Here is a 19,354-nt window from a genome sequence, read left to right on the forward strand (position 1 = left end):
ATTATGAGCTTCACAACAGCAGCAAATAATAGCATCTACCTTCTACTGTAACTGCATAAAAGGCAAAGTTCTTATGTGTAGTAGGTCTGAATTTTCCCTTCTGCTCAAACACAAAAACTGGTTTTGGCAGTAGCAAATAGACACATCTCAGTTTAGTATCCAAACTACTCAGTGATGACAACGTGTAGAGCACATTTCCTTCCCTGGAAATCATTTTCATTGGCCTCATGTAGGATACTCATTCCCTCTCAAAATTATTAACAACTAGGAACTTTCATTATTATGTTTTTAACCACATAATAAGACGCAAGTGATGGAGAACTGTTTGAGAGAGCTTCTGAGCTGTCAGTGAAGACTGGAGGGGTACAAGTGAGGATTTTTTGTTTCCATGTGAGGTGGTGCCTTCACTGTCATTAATTCACAGGGTTCACATTTGGAAACAAAACTGTCCCCAAATAATACAGTGAAAATTGTTCTTATTACCTCCTCTGGTGACAACCTCCATGGGTGCAGGGGTGCAGTAACCTCTTGAGAAGATTCCATGACCTTGCTGGCCCATGTTTATCTCCACTGAAAGAGGAAGGAAAACACAGAAATTAACATTCTCCTGCAAACATTTGCAGACAAGTGATGTTCTCACTACAGTGTCAACACTTAGTGAAAACAGAAATGATCACAATGATGCTAGGAAGACACACCCAGCCCATTTATTCTTGTAATTCAAGAGATTAATGCTGGTGCAGCACCACACAATAAATTCTGGGCTGGCTGCTCCTGAGGGTAACAAATTCTCTGTAGATCTCTGTAACCTAGCAAAGAAAAATCACATAAACAGGTATGCAAAGCACAAGGAAGGAGACAACACTGCAATCACAGACTGTGAGTATGGGGCCACCCTTGGGCCTTGAGATAGGCTCAGACATTTCTTTTAACATGACACAATCCAGGGCATCTTGATTTAGAGACCCCAAAGATTTGTTCCAGCCCATTCTCAGACAAAACTCTCACCTTTTGTTAAGCTGACTACATTAATGTCTTCTGATACCAGAGATTTTCACAGAGGGAAAACAACTTCTCCCAAGTCATGCTTTATTACACCTGCTCTAACTATGTCAGTTCATGAACTTTTTCCAAAACATTATTTTGCAATGACTGAAAAACTAGTCCAGACCCACCAGTGGGAAAGACCCCCTGGGAGAAGGTATTTTCTGGCAGCCTTGCACACCCTATAATCACTCAACCCATCTAATTCCAGGTAACAGCACTGGAAAGCACAACCTATTTGCATTCATAATGACACTCAATTCCTTGTAACTATAACTGAGTTTCCTTCAGCTCCACGTTGCACAAGTGAAGTTTATTTTTATGCTGAAAGAACAGCTAAAATTTGAAGGTGCTAATTGGGTGGCCACAAATGAAACCCAAATAAGTAGAGAGATGCTAGATTGAAAGTTTCTCTGGACCAACCATAACCCCCCCCCCAGCAACATGCCCTAGCATTTGTTACCTTTGAGATGCTATCTTCAAAGCTCATTTGGCATCATTTAAATGCTTGCATTGCTAAGCATGCTACTTAGGAAACAAACCTCAGTTGGAATCAACTTTAGCTGGTTTAGTGCTGCTAAACCCAAACAACTATGAAATCTCTCCCCTGCAGGTCAGCAAACTCCTGTGCTGTCATGGTACATGAGTTCAACATAACCAACCCTTTTTTTAAACACCAGGAAAAACTGATTTTATAACAATTGTGACACAAATAGATTATGGCCTTGGAGCTTCACAACTATTGCTCAGCCACAGCTCCTCCAAATTTCACCTCAATAAAGAATCTCCAGCAGACCCTTTTGTACCTCCTAGTGGAACCCTACAGCTACACTGATACCCATTTGGCTCCATCTCATTTCAATGTCAACAGAAAAAGCAAAAGGTACTTTTTATCAGCCACCTACTGTCAGCAGGCAAGAACTGTCCAAGCCTAAAACTATCTTGAAAATAAAAATATTGGAAGGGATTGCATTTTTTATTTTTCCAACCTATGAATACTTCAGTCACTCAGCACTCCTGGTTCTGTCCCACTGCTCCAGCCCTGCATAGTCTCCATACTTCTCCAGCCTTCACTCTTGTAAAACAGAAAACTTTTTTTGGCTGTGCAGCTTAGAAACTACAGGAAAAACCACATTGTTCTGTACAAGCCTCTTCAGCAGAAATTCCTGTGCAGTTCATTTGCCAGATCTGAAGCCTGGTAGGACTTCTTGGCTACCCAGGACCAGCTGATTCCTACACACATTGCTGCCTACACTGATGCAAAAATTTTGGTTGCTGGCTTTATTTAAACCAGTAAATCAGTTTGCTTTACATGCTCAGAAGTCAGTCCAATGTTCTTTCAGAAGTAGCACTAATGCTTCCCTCTGGAACCTCTGCTCAGCCTCCCATGAAGCATCACTGTATTTATTTTGTGATTTCAAGAGAATGCCTGAAAACAGTCAGGATCTGTCACAGATCTGCATTAGGTGGCTAAAAAAAAAAAAGATAAATCACCCAAATTGCACAGCAGAGTTTTGAAAATCTTGCACAAGCACAATAACTACTTGTCTCTCTTGAATAAAGCATGAACAGGATCAGGCTGCTACAGCAGAGACTGAACAGGAAGAACAGTGGCTGAAAGGAAAATACAGTTCCAAATAAGAATTAATTTTTTAGATTAAAATATTCTCCCTTTCCCCACAGGATCTCTCACTTAGCTCCTCTTTTCCCTTGGTGCTCTGTTCAATCTGCATTATGGAAGGCAGGCTGGTCTCAATAGGTGACACACTAACAGGTGTCCCTCAGCTTGGTGTGACATTGAAAACATAATTATTTTGTGTGAAACAAAAAGGAAATGATTAAAAAAAAATGCTGGCACAAGCCTGACCCTGAGTAAGATCACTGATTTTCCTGAGTAAGGAGAATTCACTGGGACCAGCAGGGAAGGGGGAGAGTCTGCATGCACAGGTTGTGCCCTCTCTTCCCAGCAGATCCTGTCACCTCCATGGATTGCTGCTGCCCCAGGCTCTGACACCTCCCTGGTCCCTCCCTGTCACAGCCTGAGTCAGCAGAGGTGAATTTCCAGCAGCACAGAAGAATCAATCACAGCTCCAGGTGACAGACATGAGGGTTTTGTGCAGCAAAGGGGGGGAAGGAAATGAAGCAAAATGGCTCAGGTGAGCCTGTGACAATTGTCTCCCTCCTGGACCACGACCAGAGGCTTAGGAGAGAATGTGGAACATCAGCTTCATCACATCAAATTGACACTAGCAGGTCACAGAGTCTAAATGCCAGAAAGAATAATTCAAAAACTATAATAAGAAGCCCTTAATAAACCAGTTCTCTTATCCATGAGGATCTTTTTCCCCTTGCAGGGTTTTGTTTCCCCTCCCAAAATAAAGTTACCCCCAAAGAGATTTGTGGGCAAAGTGTATTTCAGGTGTAATTTCCTATGGGATTTTGAAGTTGAGCTGTTTCTTCCTGATACCTAAATAAGGTGCCTGTCTGAAATAACAGCCAGGTTATTAAATAGCCAGGTTTGAGCTACTTTGGAGAAAAGTTCATTACAACCTGAACAGACCAAACATTCCCAAGATAAATCACAGAATGCTCAGGGGTTGGAAGGGACCTCTGAGGATCATCTTGTCCAAGCCTCCTGCTAGAGCAGGATCCCCTAGAGCTGCTTTGGGAGGGATACATCCAGGCAGGTGTCCAGGGATGGAGACTCCACAAACCCCCTGGGCAATCTATTCCAGGGCTGTGTTACCCTCAGGGTGAGGTAATATTTTCCCATATTTAATTTCAATCTCTTGTGTGCCCATTTGTGTCCATTACCCCTTGTCCTGTCACCAGACACCAAGGAGAAGGGTCTGGACCCATCCTCCTGACACCCACCCTTTAGATATTTATTAACATTAATTTTCTCAGTTCCCAGCTGACAGCTGGGGTGCAGAACTGCTCCCCACCACCCAATGGAGTATGAAGAGTGACTTGGAGGGGAAAGGAGCTGCTTGGCTGCACAACCTCCTGGTGGGATGGCAGCTGGATCCTGCTTGCTTGTTCTGAGATTAAACTCTGCCCCAAGGTGACTTTCTCCTTGAGTCGAGGATCTCCACAACCCAGTCTCGAATTTCCCTCCCAGTTCTGAAGGTGAACGTGGTGGGAAGGAAAAAAAAAAAAAATCCACAAAAGAATAAGACCTGTGAGGAGTAATTCAGGGCATGAATACTCCTTTTCTGAGCTTTGCTTAGTTTTGGAACTGCAGTTTACTAAGAGAGGGAGGGGAAGCCAAGGTAAGCAAAGGATTTATAACACTACAAAGTCTTCCTTGTTCTTAGTTACTGCTGACCTAGAAAGCACAGGTAAATAAACTGCAGAAAAACTCCTTAGGGTGGCAAATCATTGATGGGGGGGTATTTCCTGATGGCCTTACTATGTATCAAATAACATTTACATCTTAAATTTAAAATTCTTTCTCCAGGAGAGAGTTCAAGCACTGTTGACCTGGTGTGCAACCCTTCTTTTGCTAGAAGAACAAAAAAATCTCTGGCTACTCCAACAACTCCAAAAACCAACAACAAACAAACAAACCCCCCCAAAACACCTCATGGATCCTGACCTCATCTACAGCAAAATACATCAAAATTTTGTGGAAGTGGCATAAATCCAACTGCACAGCAGTAAGAGAGAGGGGGCTATGTCTTTTTCTAGTTCTAATTTCTGAGTAAATGTAAATCCATGTAAATCCAAACCACAAATATCCACTTTTTCCATTATTTCTGAACATATTCATTATCTGGGCCTTTCCCAAAAAGCTGCTAGCTCAGGATCTACACCCAGGACTGTGCTAACTCAGCCTTCCTCCCTTCTCCCCCTGCACTACAGCTCAGCCTGTGGCTTCTAAAGAGCTTGCTCCTTCAGCCAAGTTACTTCTAAAAACTCTTTTTTACAAAAAAAAAAAAGGGACTGACCCCAACCCCCAGCATTATGAGAAGCCTTTGACCTATACATGCTGACCACAAGCCAGGTCTCAGCTGGTCCCTGCCCTGGCCCTGTTTACACAGCCTCCCTGTCTGACCTAAGCACAATGGCTCTTGGTCCAATTCAGTCAGAAGTGGACATCAGCTTTTTAATGCCACATTTGTCACTTTTATCTGTGTTTGGCTTGGCAAAGGTGCTCCAAGAAATAGGCTTATTAGTGGCTTTTCTCCTGATAAGGATACCACAGGCGTACACTTGGTATGGGTTTGGAACTAGGAAAATATAGAGTTGTTTGCTTTGTTGCTCTAATGTGTAGGTGTGATGGGCTGCAGCAGATTATTCACAGAGAACAGTGAGTATTTTCTGCTGCTTGGGGCTTTGGTTTGTCAGAACTTACCCTGGATGACAAATGGGTGAGGGGAAGCTTGGGAATCAATGCCTGTTGCTTGACATAGATAGAAATGGATTTTCAAGGTCCCTCTTTCTTGGGGTCTAATACTGCCAGTCATTAAAAAGTAACAAGGAAAACCACGTTTCCTTTCCTTTTTCCAAGTTTCCTCCAGTTCTTCTAATGACTGGACTGGATACCTGACTTAATACAAGGTTTTGTCCTGCTTTGTTTATAAGAAAAGTCTCTTGTCTACCTTCTTCTCTCTTCTTCCCTTCACCCTATTTTCATTTGCTCAGATTTCTTGCCAAACTGAATTTTGTAAGTTCAGGAAAGAAGAGGAACTTCCCTTGAAGTAACTTGTTTCTGATGCTGTTTCACTATAAAATGACCAGACATGTAGGGAATCTTACTGGAATATGGAATATTGCTTGGAAAGCACCTTATTTTTATCTGGGGGCCACTGTTAAAAAAATCCATTTTGGAGATCTTTTTGTTTAATTTGGAGTATTTTCAAGCAATGAGAGACCTATGTAGAAATAAACATTGCAACTTTAAAATTCTTTGTGAATCTATGCAGGATCAATGTACCACACTGGGTGTTGTATAGGTAAATGTTATATTCTCACTGATTAGGTTTTACAGGCTTCTCTTTTTTTATTTGCAGTTTTAATAGGTTTGTCATTGTGCTGCACATTTACAATACTTAGTAAATCAAGAGTGATGATTCAGCAAGTAGGTGAGAGATGTGACAGGGTCCATCCCATAGATATACAACCCATTTGATGAGGTATAAAGTTATTTATATAAGACAGTCCGGAAGAAGATGAGATAAAATTACTAGGAACTTGTTTGAGTACTTTGACAATTCCAGAAATAAAACTACTGAGTTAAAGATGAACCAACCTGAGGTTGCAGCTCGTCCTTCAGCCAATGTCTGTGTTTCACCACCCAGTGGCTGCCAGGATTTCATTCTGCTACGTGACACTTTTGAATCTTCCTACTTCCCCAATTTAGCTGCTGAGAGAAGAGGAAAATCAGCTGATAAGATTAAATGTAATTCTTGCCCTTCTGGGGAACACACCGTATCATCTACAACTCCAGGACTTGATGTACGATGGGAAGCTGGAAGCCCAACTTTGCACAGACTTCTTTTGCTGGGGGATCAACTGGCTCCTCATCCAGGGCACTTTCTGTGGTGATGGAGAACAGCCACTAGGGTTGTGTTCATCAAGGGCAACATCCTTTGCATGACTGTTCAAGGGCTGAGTGTGAAAACCTGCAAAGAATCCACCAAGCAGAGCAGGGCTGTTGGCACAATTCACGGTGTTGACACAGTAATGAAATCTTTATGGGGTAATTTCTTCAGATTGGCATTTTCACCAGAAACTTTCATTGGAGCTTTTCATCTAACAGCATTTACAAGTACTGCATTTAGCTGTGTACATTTAGGAGGCAAGGATTAACCAGATAATGTGCTCACTTCAAAACTCAAGAGCCACGCAGAGCCATAAACTGAAGAGGTTCCTTTTCTGGGAATTCAACCATACCTTTCTTCTCCCAGCCACAGCATTGCTTGAAGTTCTCCAGAGAAGCTGAACTTTACACTGAACATTGGGCCTTCTCATTTTCTGTGAAGAGAGACTTAAGTCAAAGCAACCAAAGAAAAACCAACAGCCTTGTGACCCTTCTCCAAATTCCAAATTTGTGACTCTGTGCTCCATCCCTCTTCCCAGCAGCTCCAGGGAAATGGCATTTTTTGAATGTGAGGGGACTTCACAGCTACTCCAGACAGCTCTGAGCTTCCAGAAGATTTTACAGACCACTAGAAAAAGAACTAGCAACAGCAAATACTTCAGAAGGAGAACAAAAATAATGGTTGCAACACTCCTCTTTTTATTTGTTTTTTCCTTCCCATGGAACTATTAACAGAGTGTGAAAAGAAATGCTGTGTGAAACTCTGGTCTTTTCATTGATACTCCTTGGTCTTGTGGGAAAAAGGCCCCAAACCATTTTGAAACTCATAAATGTTTACTTATAAGTGAAGTGAGCTTGTTAAGAAAACCACAGAGGGAAGAAAGAGAAGTTCTAGCGAAATTCCCAACACTTATCTTTGTTTGGATCTAAACCCAAACCAAGTTGTTTTCACTGAAGAATTGTTACAACTTTTACTGTTACAAATTTTATTTACTACTGACTTCCATCCTGCCTTTTACAAATATAACCTGGAACCACAAGTGAGAGAGAGAACTTTACCACCAGTCTGGGTACCACATTTCCCTGGGGATATTACAGAGAACACAATCCCTGACGATGCTTACTCCACACTCCCATGTAGTTGTGTTACAAAGATATTTGCTCACCTAAAAATCAAAGAAATGAGGAAAGAAATAACAGATTTCTTTTTTTCCACTACCATATTCTACAACAGGCAAGTACAAAGTGACCTACCTGTCACATACACATACCTGTAGTGACCTACAGGTGTTATGTCTATAGGTACATTTTGCTTCCTAAAATCCTGTTTTTCTGTTTTTCCTGTTTTCTGCTTTCTTTCCCTCAAAGTGTCAGGAATAGACGAGTTCTCCCAGGGGGAAGTGCCAAAGGAGTCAAACCAAACCTTTCATTTTGGGGGGCAAGCTCAGGAAATGTAGAACAACATAAATGAGCAGATGGGGGAAAAGACCTCACAGTTGCTCTGGACCCACCAGAGACACCAATAAGTGGAAACAAAACTGAGAGCTTCTGTCTTGGCTCCTGAAATCTCACCCTCTTGATACCCACGATTGGTTATGCAAGGCAGGAGGAGTAAACACAGATTTATGTCAAGGAAGCAGGAAGGAGTGGGTTCACAAACCTCTTCACATATCAGCAATTCAGTAAATATCACAACGAGAAGAGAATACACTTTGCTCTTGGAAACAGTTGCCTGAAACCTCCCTGCAGGGGTTGTCAAGGAACTGTGCTGGCTCACAGGTGAAGTTTTGCATTGCTGCACTTCACCTGGAGGTGAGGAATACTCTGCAGAAAGAGACAGAGCAGCTGCTCTGATGCAGCAGAAGCAAAGCCCACTTAACAGCAAGGCTCTCCTTGGCATCATACAGACAGGCCAGAAGAATAAGGGTGGTGGGAAGCACATTTGCAGCTTAAAGAGGAGGTTCCCAAAGCCTGGACATCAGCAGCTACACTCATCCCTGCAGTCACTACTACAGGGAGTAGTTTAAATGCACTCTTTGCTCAAAAAACCCACATTTCTAGAGACTTTCAAGGTCTTTGCCTTACTGAGATCAGTGTGAGTATATTGAAAACATGCAGAGGCAATGTAGGGATGCCAGGCAAGGCTTAGAAGAATGGCTTTAACTATATTTTAAAAATCCTCCCAAATTTTCTTTGAGTCAGAGAACATAAAGACTGTACCAAATGCATTGGGAAGGAGGGGTTCTTACACCACCTGTGCCCTTACCTCCTTTACTAACTTTACAATAAAATTATTAAAGAATGTCAAACACACCAGCTTCCTTCTTAAGTCTACAAATTATTGATAATCCAAAGCAAATGTTAAAATATTTCAATCAGGTTAAGCAAACAGAATATGGATTATTCATTACATATTTGACCAAGAACATCTCTAACTAAATATGTATCTACTCCTGAGATGTCAGGTACTGCAGCTCTGTCCACAGACACACACACACTCTCCCAATAAACCAACTTCAGCCATTGCCAAGAGTAAGCTAGGTCCCTCAAGAAAACAAGCTGGTGGCTATTTTACTTTGCAGAAAATAAAATATTTGTGCTCCTGCATCTTCAATCCATTGAGCAACGCAGCTCCTCTGGATTTCCAGCTTCATTCCTCTTTGTGGCCCAGGAATCCAGCAGCTGAGAAGAGGGCTGAGCTCCCCAGGCTTGTTTCATGTTTGCTGTCTGGTGTAGAAATGCAAAATGAAGGCAGAGTGCAAAGTTAGTGGCCAGCATTGAGGAGCTGCTGTGGAACTGCTCTGCCACCACTAAGGTCTCACCCAAGGGGCAAAAAACCAGAGCAGGACCCCCAGCCAGCACCATGCTCTGGTTCACTAATTCTGGACTCTGAAGCAAACTACACCCTGACACTGTATTCAGGCCTTTGCAGAGCTCACAGTATCTGAATTTCCAAATAATGCAAATGATCCACCCCTAATTCCACCAAAACCACCAATTCCCACCCACACCCACCTAATTCCACCATTCCCACTAAACCCACACCATTAACAATTTCCAGCTCTAAGCCTTGCAGTCTAAAAATCCACAACAGCCTGGGGAGAACATCCAGTTCAGAAGACATTCTGCTTATTTTGACTCTTTGTTCATTTATTACTATAAAACAGTACACATGAAGGGAACCAGCCCCCTCATTCCCTTGATGGTAAATTGCTCCCTAAGATCACAGATCTTGGCTGCATTTTCCCCTGGAGCCTTTGGTGAGAAACAAATTAATAACAAATTAATTCCTAAGAAACAAAAATCCTCTGTGTAAGCACCTGATTAGAGAAAGGAGGAAAGAAGTCTACACATGCAAAGGAGTTGAGCACTTGGGTCTTCTGCTCATTGACCTCCTGGTAACCCCTTTGTTAAGACCTGCAGCTCAACAGCAGAGGCCCCAAGGATGAGGGACAACTTCTGTCCTCCCATGATGTGATCTTCTATCCTGTCCACTACAGGGAAACAGAAACTGCAATAAAGACCAGGATTTGTTACCTGGATTTCCAAGCTCTGAAGATTGCTGTAGATTCAGCAGAGCTTGCTTGATGTCACACAGAGTCTTGGCAACGGGGGAAGATGCTACCAGGTCCTCTACCTCCAACTCAGACAGGTAAGCTGGCTGGTGATCTAAACCTGGAGAAAACAGGGTGGCACTTTTAAGCCTAAAGGAAGAAGGGGCTCTTCATGGTTGGATGACTGCAACATAGATGCTGCTGCAGGGAAATAGTGTGTTCACACCCAGAGGCTGTGAAGATCACAGACCTGATGATACAGAATGTTCCTGACCTCCTCACATTAGCACTGAATTAGTATGATGACACCAAATCTCTTCTGTGGAGATAAAAGCTCCTCAACTTCCCTCTTACAGAGAAAGAAAGGAGGCAAAAGTGGCTTTGCTGAGCTGTAGAACTTTCAGTTTTCCACCTCAGCAAAATAAATAAGTAAATTGTGAAGGTGAGAAACAGCATAAATGGGAAAAAGTAATTATCCATCTGCTGTGACAGCAAACATCCATACCTTCTCTTAACCTGTCAGCCTTCTGCTGTGACATCTGAAAAGCAGCCATGGTACCCACAATTGGTACCCTTACCTTGTCCTTCATGTCCAGTAAAGTTGGATAAAGCATCTTTCCCATGGAAGAGCTCGCATTGCTGAGGCAGCTCATGATCCTGTGGGACAAAAAGAACCTCAGAGTTGAAGTAAATGGGCAAAGGAAACAAAAAAATAGCAGAAAGGTGATTGGTGACCCAGAAATAGAGGTCTGTAATAACTCACTTGCCCTTCCACTGCTTCTGATTTACTTCCAGTGGCCAGGCTGTCCAGTGAGGGTACAGCTGCCAACACATCCTTTTTTGGGATCTTCTGCTCCATCTCTTGTTTCCCAGCTCTGCTCTTGTACAGAGCATTCCCAATCAGCATTTCCAGAGCTTTCATTAACTCTGTTGCCTCCTGCCATGGAGCCCCTAATGAAACCAACAAGCCATTTAAGTGGAGCTTTTACAGAAACCCAGGGAATTATCTCCAGAACCAAACCAAGAGCAGGAACCTTTCTTTGGAAATGCCCTGAGATGACTCCAAGGTGCCTCAGGCTGTAACATTCCCAAATAACTCTATGCTTACCCCTTCCTAAGCTGGGAGACCAATCTCCTCCCTGAACTCACATGAAAAAAAGGCTGTCAGCTTTCAGAGACCTACAGCAATACTGGAAGACACCAGCTGGTGGTACCTCTTCTCACATATAAGAACTGTGACTTTTTTTTAAGGGGTCCACTGAAGCTACCCTTACACTCAGCTTCTCTCTTGCCCTGCACTCTGGGTCTCTCACCTGCTTGGAAGTTGCTGCCACAGTTTTCATCACATTCTTCCAAGTCCACTGCTGCCCAGCTGCTGTTTGCATCTTTATGCCCACAATTGCTTTTCAGGCCTTCAGAATCCAGACCTTGCAGCATGTCCTGGTTAGAGAGAGCAGCACAATTATACAGTGCAAGCCTGACAATCCACCCATGATCCACAATCCACCCATCCCACATTCTCTCATATCAGAGTAGAGATGAGGAGAACTATTTAATGCCAAAATAAAGTACTGAAGGGGTAACATCTATCCCTCAGCACACTGCCCCTTCAGAACTATTTATCTTACAAACTTCACTGCACCAAGACTTTTCCCTCAAGTGTTTCTTCACACTGACCAGGAGACTTTGAATTTGCTGGCTGATTCCCTTGTAAAACACCAACACATCCCTCCTGTGCTTGGCCAGCTGAGATGCCAGGTGCACATTCTGATCTTCCAGCTTATCATACAGGGTACGAACACTGAAATCCTCCAGAACCCCCAGTGCAAAATGCTCATCTGAAACACAAAGTCAGTCTCACCTTTACCCACGAGTCCATTCTCAGGTTTTCCCAAAGGGAAACTCCCTGTCTGTGGGAGGGGACAGCATTCTGTGTACTCTAAAGGATGAAGGGGATGAGGCAAGAGATGGAGGAGATTTTTTTCTTAGTAAGGGGGGAGCATTACAGAGCATTCCCATCAGCTTCTAACTTCACTCTCAGGGTGTTTACTCCTCTGTGAGCTTTCTCACATCACTAGATGGTGCCATCTGCTGGGCTCTAGACCCTGTGAACATCCTGAAATTTCCAAGATGAGGTCACAAGCAAGACCCATGAGTCAATACCCTTCAGAGAACAGAACGACTAACAGGAGAACCCCAGAAAGTATTTTTAAAGATCTTTGTTTTCTTTTCTTCAGTAGTCATTTGAATGCAGCATTGTTCTAAAAACCTCTCAGGGCTGGGCACTTGCTCTTCAAATTCCTGAGAAGGAAAACACAAAACCCTTTCTAATGACAGGAGGTTCCACTCCCCAGCTGAGGACATCAAATGGATCTAGAGCTGAAATGTGCCTGTGAGACCTCATGTGTGTGCACAGGTTTCTGGGTCAGTACATTTCAAAATATCACACCAGAAGAAGAGACAGAGAAGAGAAGAACACTTCTCTCTGTTAAGAGAAGACAACAGAATGAGGAATAAAGGGGAAGAAACCAATGGGAAAACATCTGGAGATGGCACAGCACTTCACCTGAATTATGTGCAGCTCCTTTCTCTCCAATGCCAGCATCTTCCCCAGAACCACGAGGCCCAACAGTTTGATAGAACTGAAGACTGGAGGGAATGACAAAAAAAAGGGTGAAGAGCACCTCATGCTTCTCAGTAACACCAGACACTGCTGGATCACAAGCCTAGGTCAATCAGAAGGATAAGTTTCTTGTCCAGCTTTTGAAGTCAAAACATGCAGGGGAAGCCTAAGCCAGGTAATTCAGGCAACAGTACTCTATTTATTACACTGGAAGAGAGAGAAAAAAACTGCTGGAGAACTCCTGGGAAGCTCCCTAGGATGCAGCTAGAAACTCAGCATAGTGTAAAGCTGGCAAGAAATCCACCATCAGGGAGAGAGTGAGTCAGTAACTGCACCAGGACACATTTTTGTGCTGGCAGGGTCTGAGCTCCTGATATCTACCACGAAAAAGTGGTTTACCTGTCCTTAAGGAGGATGTACTCGGGTGGGATGTGTGGCTCACCCAGGCTCCTCCATCGTGGCTTCCAGCTCTTCAGGGGACTAATGGTGGGGACAGCAGGCTGGAGTATGATAGCCAAGGTGGTCAGCATCACAATTAAAAAGCCCAGGACAAAGAGGACCACTGGGGAAGCCAAGAGGGATGGCAAGAAGTGAGAAACACAGGAAGCAGTGTGTATCAAGAGCACCCTCTCCCTTTCACACTTTACTGAACACCCCCCATGATTTCATATTCATTACAGAGGCTTCTGCTTCCCCCCTTGATGCATGCAGGCACTAGAAAAATAAATGTTTTCAGCACTTTTAGCTGAAGGTGAGAGAACCAAGGATCATGTCTGCAAGCCACACTTTCATTTCTGGTGCTTTAGTGTTGCTGATGGGCAGTGCTGTGCACAGCACTCAGACACAGAGGTATGGCTTGGAGGAAAGACTCTAAATGTTGTGTTTAGCCTTCAATTAACTTCTAAATGATGCACTTAATTTCAGTTTAGTTCATCACACTGGCACTTTCTGCTTTCATGCCAAGGAAAACAAAGCCCTCAATTACTGTAAGTCCTTCAAGCAGGGTGTGGGGAGAAACACAATTGCTTCTTCCCTGCTTCAGCTCCTACACAGGCAGCTTCTTGGCTAGAGAACAGTGAGTTTTGGGAAAGGGAGCTCCACAAGACAAAGGGATTAAAACTGACCAAGCCAGTGGTTTCATGGAATTATGAAAAAAAAAAAAAAAAAAAAAAAAAACACAAAAAAACAAAACACCAAACCAGTGCTTGTTTAAACACACCCAAAGAGGCACAGGAAAGGTCATGGCTAAGCATCAAGGTGGGTATCACAGTGTTTTGGCTGTACCTGTGATAGCAGCCCAGTTTGGAGCTAAGTTCAACTTCTGCTGCTTCAAAACCCCATGTCTGACCAGCTGGAACAGAGAGGAGGGCTGGAAGGACACATTTCTGGGGTCACAGACCACGTTGGCTTCATTCACAGTCACAATCAAGAAGTGTTCCTGAATGGTCTTATCCCTGAAAACGTATGTCCCAGACTCCAGGAAAACATGGGCAAACCTAAGAGGGAGAAGTAAGGAAGGCACCAGTTGAGCCAAGCTTCCTTTAGCCTCCAGCTGTGATGATGGTTAAATACATGGACTTGGCACACACAAAACTTTGGTGTTTTCACCTACTGCTCACTGCCAAAGACCTCCTGATGCTCTGGAAAACTCAATCTCAAGCCCATAACACATGCAACTCTTAATCACCCCAAATATTACCAGGAGATGTTGAGATGAGTCTCCTGGATGAGGTGCTCCAGCCTTCGGAAGGGTCCAAAATCCCAGCTTGGGTTGGTGTTATATAGATGCTGCTTCTGATAAACAGGGTAATGACTGGATGCACGATCTGGGAACAGTTCAGCACAGTGTCAGCAGCTCTGGATCACTTCAATGAGGAGAGCTGACACTCATCTGGCAAAGAACTATGTGACTGCTTCGAGGTGTGCCTGCCCAACAAAGACTTACGCTCTCTAACAGGAAAAAAAATTCTCTATTCTACCAAAAAAGAGTTAAAAAGTAGAAAGCATCAGGTTAGTCACTGGCAGAGCCTCCACTGAAGTTCTGGAATCCCCTCAAGGCAGGAGAGATAGGGAGGTGAAGGAATGTGCTCATACAGACAGTGCTAACAGATGGAGTTAATGCTCTAAACGGGTCTGGACACATCTGTCTGCAAACACCCCCCAGAGCCAAGCAGCACTCACTGTGAGAATTGATGCTGAGGTGGAACAGGATTGTGTCTCCTGCTTCCAAACATACTACTGGGTTAGGAACGACAGGCAAGGCATCTTTGGTATCTTTGGAGGAAGTCCTCTGGACTTGGTGACTTCTCTGCAGCAACTGATCTGATGAGAAATCTCCTGGCAACACAACAAACCAAAATGAATTCTGGAAAAGGAGCAGCATGTGAAAACACCTAACCCTTGGCAATGAGGAACAGTTTATTTTGCAGTTGTGGGCAAATACAGCTCACAAGGTCAAATTCTGCTCTCGGTCACACAACCACAAATGAGAAGCAATCAGGAGCCAGCACACTCTTGGCAAGAGATTTGCCTCCAAATGGAGTTTCCTTTTAGTTCCTCAGAAGGCCAAAATCATCCTACAATCTTTATTTGACCCACTCCCAGGGAACTAACTGTGCAGCTGGTACAAGTCTCCATTTTTTACTCCCAGACAGAATGAGATCTCTCCCTACTTTGTGAATAATTTGGAGCATGTCAAAATAAATTAATCTGGCTGGAACTTAGGTTTGCTCTCAGGAGCTCTCAAGTCTTACCCATGAGAAATGCATCCAGAACATCTGTGCTGGAGACAATCAAACCTAGCACTCCACTGGGACTAAACAGAACCAAATGCACCCTCTGGCTTTCCTGCACGTGTTCATCTGGGCCCAGAACATTTGCCAAGTCCTGTTAAAAAGCAGAGGGGAACACTGATCACTGATCCAATCAGCCCTGGACTCAGGCTCTAGTCTGTGAGCACCTTCAGCTTTGCACGACTGCCCTAGTGAGGTTTTTTTCCCCACCATCCAGGCACTGTCTGAGCAGTACTCTGGGTTGGGAGGGATGCTGAGCTCACAGCTTCACATCCTTCTGTAACCTCAGCTCCCAGGAGTCCCATCACCTGCCAGTGATCAATAAGGGCTCTCTTCAGACCTGCATGCTAAGGAAGCAGTCCCCACTCAATACTTACCCTCACTTCTCCTTCATTTATCCTCAGAAGCAGCCCTCTGGTGATATCAAATCCCAGGGAGATCCGTGGGGCTCTCAGCAAACACAGCTGGTCACAGAGCTCCTCAGCAGACACATACTGCTTGCAGAGACATCTGTAGAGTAGGCAAAAGGTCTTGGTTACTTATAATTCTTGAGAAAACTATTTACAACACACTGACAGTGAGGCTAGTATCTTCCTAGTAACCAGCATCTTACAATCTGCACAGTGAATGGACCTCCTCTATATCCATGGAAAATAAGACAGAGTAACTCATAGCCCTGCTTGTCCAGTGCTGTGTCTGCTGTTCAGTGAGTGTAAAAGGCCAAAAAAGTGATACTCTGCTCCCCAACTGGAAACTTGGTGTCTAATAGGGATCTGCTTCAGCCCTGTAACAGAATCCTATGAGTCCCTCCCTGAAGTTCTGATTTAAGAAAATGGTTGAAAGCACCAGAGTATAATTTTAACATGCTAGATTTCTGTGCAATCCATGTCAGGAGGAGACTTTGCAATACAGATATTAATTCGCTCAGTGAAAAAAAAAAAAAAAAAAAAAAAAAGTTGTATCATGTGACAAGAAGTAGCATTTCAGTCAGTGTTATTGGGCACTGATTTCCTCAGTTCTGGTCTCCATGTGACAGAGTGACACTGAGGCACATCTTGTCCCAGAAAATGGGAGCTCTGGTGACCTTCACCTTGTTAACCAGTGTTCATTCTGGAACACAGGCTATCCCTGGGTCACGTTGGGAACACAAGCCCACTCTCCAGGTAGAGCAGTGAGGTCAGAGGAGGAGGACTGAAAGTCACCATCATCCCAGAAAGGAACCCCAGCAGCGGAGAGTTCCTCAAAACCCACTTCCCACAGCCCTCTCCTGGGATGTCCTCGTGGGATCAGTTACTCAGCCAGTCAGAATTAATTGTCAAGTGGTGCTGAGGACACTTACATGCCCAGCTCTCCATGAACCTCCCCACCCTCAGGCCCACAGGCAGGGGAGCAGTCAGAGCGCTCCGGGGAGACGCAGCGGCGCGTGGCGGCCAAACGGATCTCACCAGGGGCACAGAGCTCATCCACCTGCAGCAACAGGGGAAGAACAGGTTCAAGGGAAGCCTGGCCAGCTGGAAGAGATTCTCCTCACCTACTCTGCTCACAGGAGACCCCACATGCAGTGCTGCATCCCGTTCTGGAGTGCCTATTATAAGAAAGATGTGGATGTGCTGGAGAGTGTCCAGGGAAGGGGCCACGAGGATGCTCAGAGGGCTGGAGCACCCTGAGAGAGTTGGGGTTATTCTGTCTGGAGAGGAGAAGGCTCCAAAGAGACCTTATTGTGTCCTTCCAGTATCTAAAGGGGGCTACAAGAAAGCTGGGGAGGGACTTCATAGGATGTCAGGGCGTGATAGGACACGGGGGAATGGATTCAAACTGGAGGAGGGGAGATTTAGACTGGATGTTAGGAAGAAGTTTTTCACCATGGGGTGGTGAGAGCCTGGCCCAGGTTTCCCAGAGAGGTGGTGGGAGCCCCATCCATCCCTGGAAGTTTGTAAGGCCAGGATGGACAAGGCTCTGAGCAACCTGAGCTGGTGGGAGGTGTCCCTGCCCATGGGAGGGGGGTTGGAACTGGAGGATCTTAAAGGTCCCTTCCAACCCTGATAATTATTCTATAACATCAGTCATCCAACATGAGAAAGCAGACAAGCTGTAGCACTTCAAATGGAATGCAACATCCCTGAAATTCTCTTCCTCTTCCTCCCCCCCACCCATACTGCTGACATTCAGCAGAAAGATGATTCAAACAGGGGCCAATAAAAGACAGCTTGAGAAGCATGGAAGAAAGATCACAACAATTCCACTTCCCATACAAATTCCCCGAGCAGGTCTGATGAAGCACTCCCTAGTAACAATATGTTTAAATTCCTCCATCTGTCATCTCTCTGAGACACTGTGGGCCTCCCCATTGCCCTAGCATCAAAGAATCCTTTGCCTCCAGCCCTCGTTAGATTTTGGTCAAGAAAATGAGTGCCACAGACAAGGGTCCCAAACAAAACAGCTCAAGGACTTGTGTCTGCATCAGCCACAGGCTGCACAGACCCTGAGATGAGACCTAGAGTACTGAATTGGGTTTCCCTCTCCTGTCTGCCACCCAACAACTTCATTTTGAAGCCAAATGTTACCTGAGGTCTGCAGTCCTGATCACTGTTGCTGTCAGGGTCTGTCCTGCCTCTCTCATCATAGTAAACATAACCTGCCTGGCAGATACAGGAGGCATCTGACTGCTGGAAAGCCCGGTTCAGCCCATGGCAGGTACAGCTGGTGGCACCTTAGAGAAGAAGTTGGATTTAGAGTGGTCACCAGGGCACAGTTTGCAAAAGGAGGGCTCACAAAAAAAGGAGCAGTGCCTGTGTTTAATGCTAAATCACACTGCTCCTTCCAGTGACAGCCCTGGAGCTTGGTGCCTCAGTGGCACCAAGGGAAAGGCAACTGGAACCAGCCTGGCTTCTGCTCCACCAGCAGAAGCATCAGACCCTCAAGTTCCATTTAGGAAGAGATGCAGAAAGGCCCAGCTGGTCACTTGCAGCAGCATTTTAACAAGCCCTCCATTCATTTGTACTGAGCAGGGTAAGGACACAGACAGCCAAGGCTGCCAAGCTCCTCTCTTGTGCCTCAACACTCAAAAATCCACCTGGATTTGCAATGCTGGTCCAGTGCTGCACAGAACACAGATGCTCTGTGCTTAACTTTCTACCTTCCAGCAGCTTTTGTGGCCCAAGCTGGATATGGTTATACTGCCCAGTTTTGGCTTAAAAGCACCCCTACACCTAATATAAGTTTCTCAGTTCAGAACAAAAAATATTGCAGGTGAAACTCCATGGCTTTCAGCAATGAAAGGATTTCAGAATGGCTTTCAGCAATTTCAGAATCCTCTGCAATGACAGAGCAAGAATTAGTGGAGCTGCTCATCTTCTTTTAAAGAAGCTGAGCTCAGTTTCCCTTGACTCACTGCAAAAGACAGCTTTGAAAATTGAATTCTCCTTCTGGGTGGAAGAGAGGAGAGAGCAGCAGGGAACTGACTGATAGCACACACATCACCACGAGGAACCCAGGGCTCATGGTCCACCATAAATCCAACTTCTGGGTGGTTTCCTTTCTAGTCTTTCTCTTAACAAAGATGAAAATTTCCTTCCCCATCAGCAACTCACCAGGCTGGGAGGAAGAAGAGCTGCCACAGGGGAAGCAGGCAGCCTGAGCAGGGAGGTGGTTGAAGGTGCCAGCAGGACAGGCATGGCAATCCTCTAGCTGCTTTGCCAAGCTGTTGCTTCCATGGGTCCCCGGGGGACAGGGCAGAGGGGCAGATGCCAGGGGAGGGCAGTAATAGCCACTGGGACAAGGCTTCTTGTGGTAACTC

At 44.7% G+C, this 19,354-nt stretch overlaps 1 protein-coding gene and 2 long non-coding RNA genes across 3 annotated transcripts; all 3 read right to left on the bottom strand.

Moving 5' to 3' along the window:
• Positions 1 to 8,010: 8,010 nt before the first annotated feature.
• LOC139807709 (uncharacterized) lies at positions 8,011 to 12,787 on the bottom strand. Its single transcript, XM_071769032.1, has 7 exons — positions 12,710 to 12,787; positions 11,821 to 11,981; positions 11,457 to 11,583; positions 10,907 to 11,094; positions 10,722 to 10,800; positions 10,127 to 10,264; positions 8,011 to 9,316 (listed from the first exon to the last, which is right to left on the bottom strand). The coding sequence occupies exons 3-7, from the start codon at positions 11,578 to 11,580 to the stop codon at positions 9,240 to 9,242; spliced, it is 606 nt and encodes a 201-aa protein (XP_071625133.1). The 5' UTR covers positions 11,581 to 11,583; positions 11,821 to 11,981; positions 12,710 to 12,787; the 3' UTR covers positions 8,011 to 9,239.
• A 384-nt stretch (positions 12,788 to 13,171) lies between these two features.
• LOC139787596 (uncharacterized) lies at positions 13,172 to 14,586 on the bottom strand. The gene is made up of 3 exons (XR_011722665.1): positions 14,466 to 14,586; positions 14,051 to 14,262; positions 13,172 to 13,328 (listed from the first exon to the last, which is right to left on the bottom strand). It is a non-coding gene; the product is annotated as an uncharacterized lncRNA (long non-coding RNA).
• A 2,317-nt stretch (positions 14,587 to 16,903) lies between these two features.
• On the bottom strand, positions 16,904 to 19,354 carry LOC139807688 (uncharacterized). The gene is made up of 3 exons (XR_011730645.1): positions 19,149 to 19,354; positions 18,123 to 18,268; positions 16,904 to 17,025 (listed from the first exon to the last, which is right to left on the bottom strand). It is a non-coding gene; the product is annotated as an uncharacterized lncRNA (long non-coding RNA).

Source organism: Heliangelus exortis, chromosome 26 (genome assembly GCF_036169615.1).
Source record: "Heliangelus exortis chromosome 26, bHelExo1.hap1, whole genome shotgun sequence".
Lineage (NCBI taxonomy): Eukaryota > Metazoa > Chordata > Aves > Apodiformes > Trochilidae > Heliangelus > Heliangelus exortis.

Coding starts and splice junctions, on each gene's coding strand:
- LOC139807709 (XM_071769032.1), bottom strand. CDS start 11,580: ATGCTGCAAGGTCTGGATTCTGAAGGCCTGAAAAGCAATTGTGGGCAT. Junction 10,801..10,906: donor CAGAAGCAGTGGAAGGGCAA/GTGAGTTATTAC, acceptor TTTGTCCCACAG/GATCATGAGCTGCCTCAGCA. Junction 9,317..10,126: donor TTCAGAGCTTGGAAATCCAG/GTAACAAATCCT, acceptor TTTCTACACCAG/ACAGCAAACATGAAACAAGC.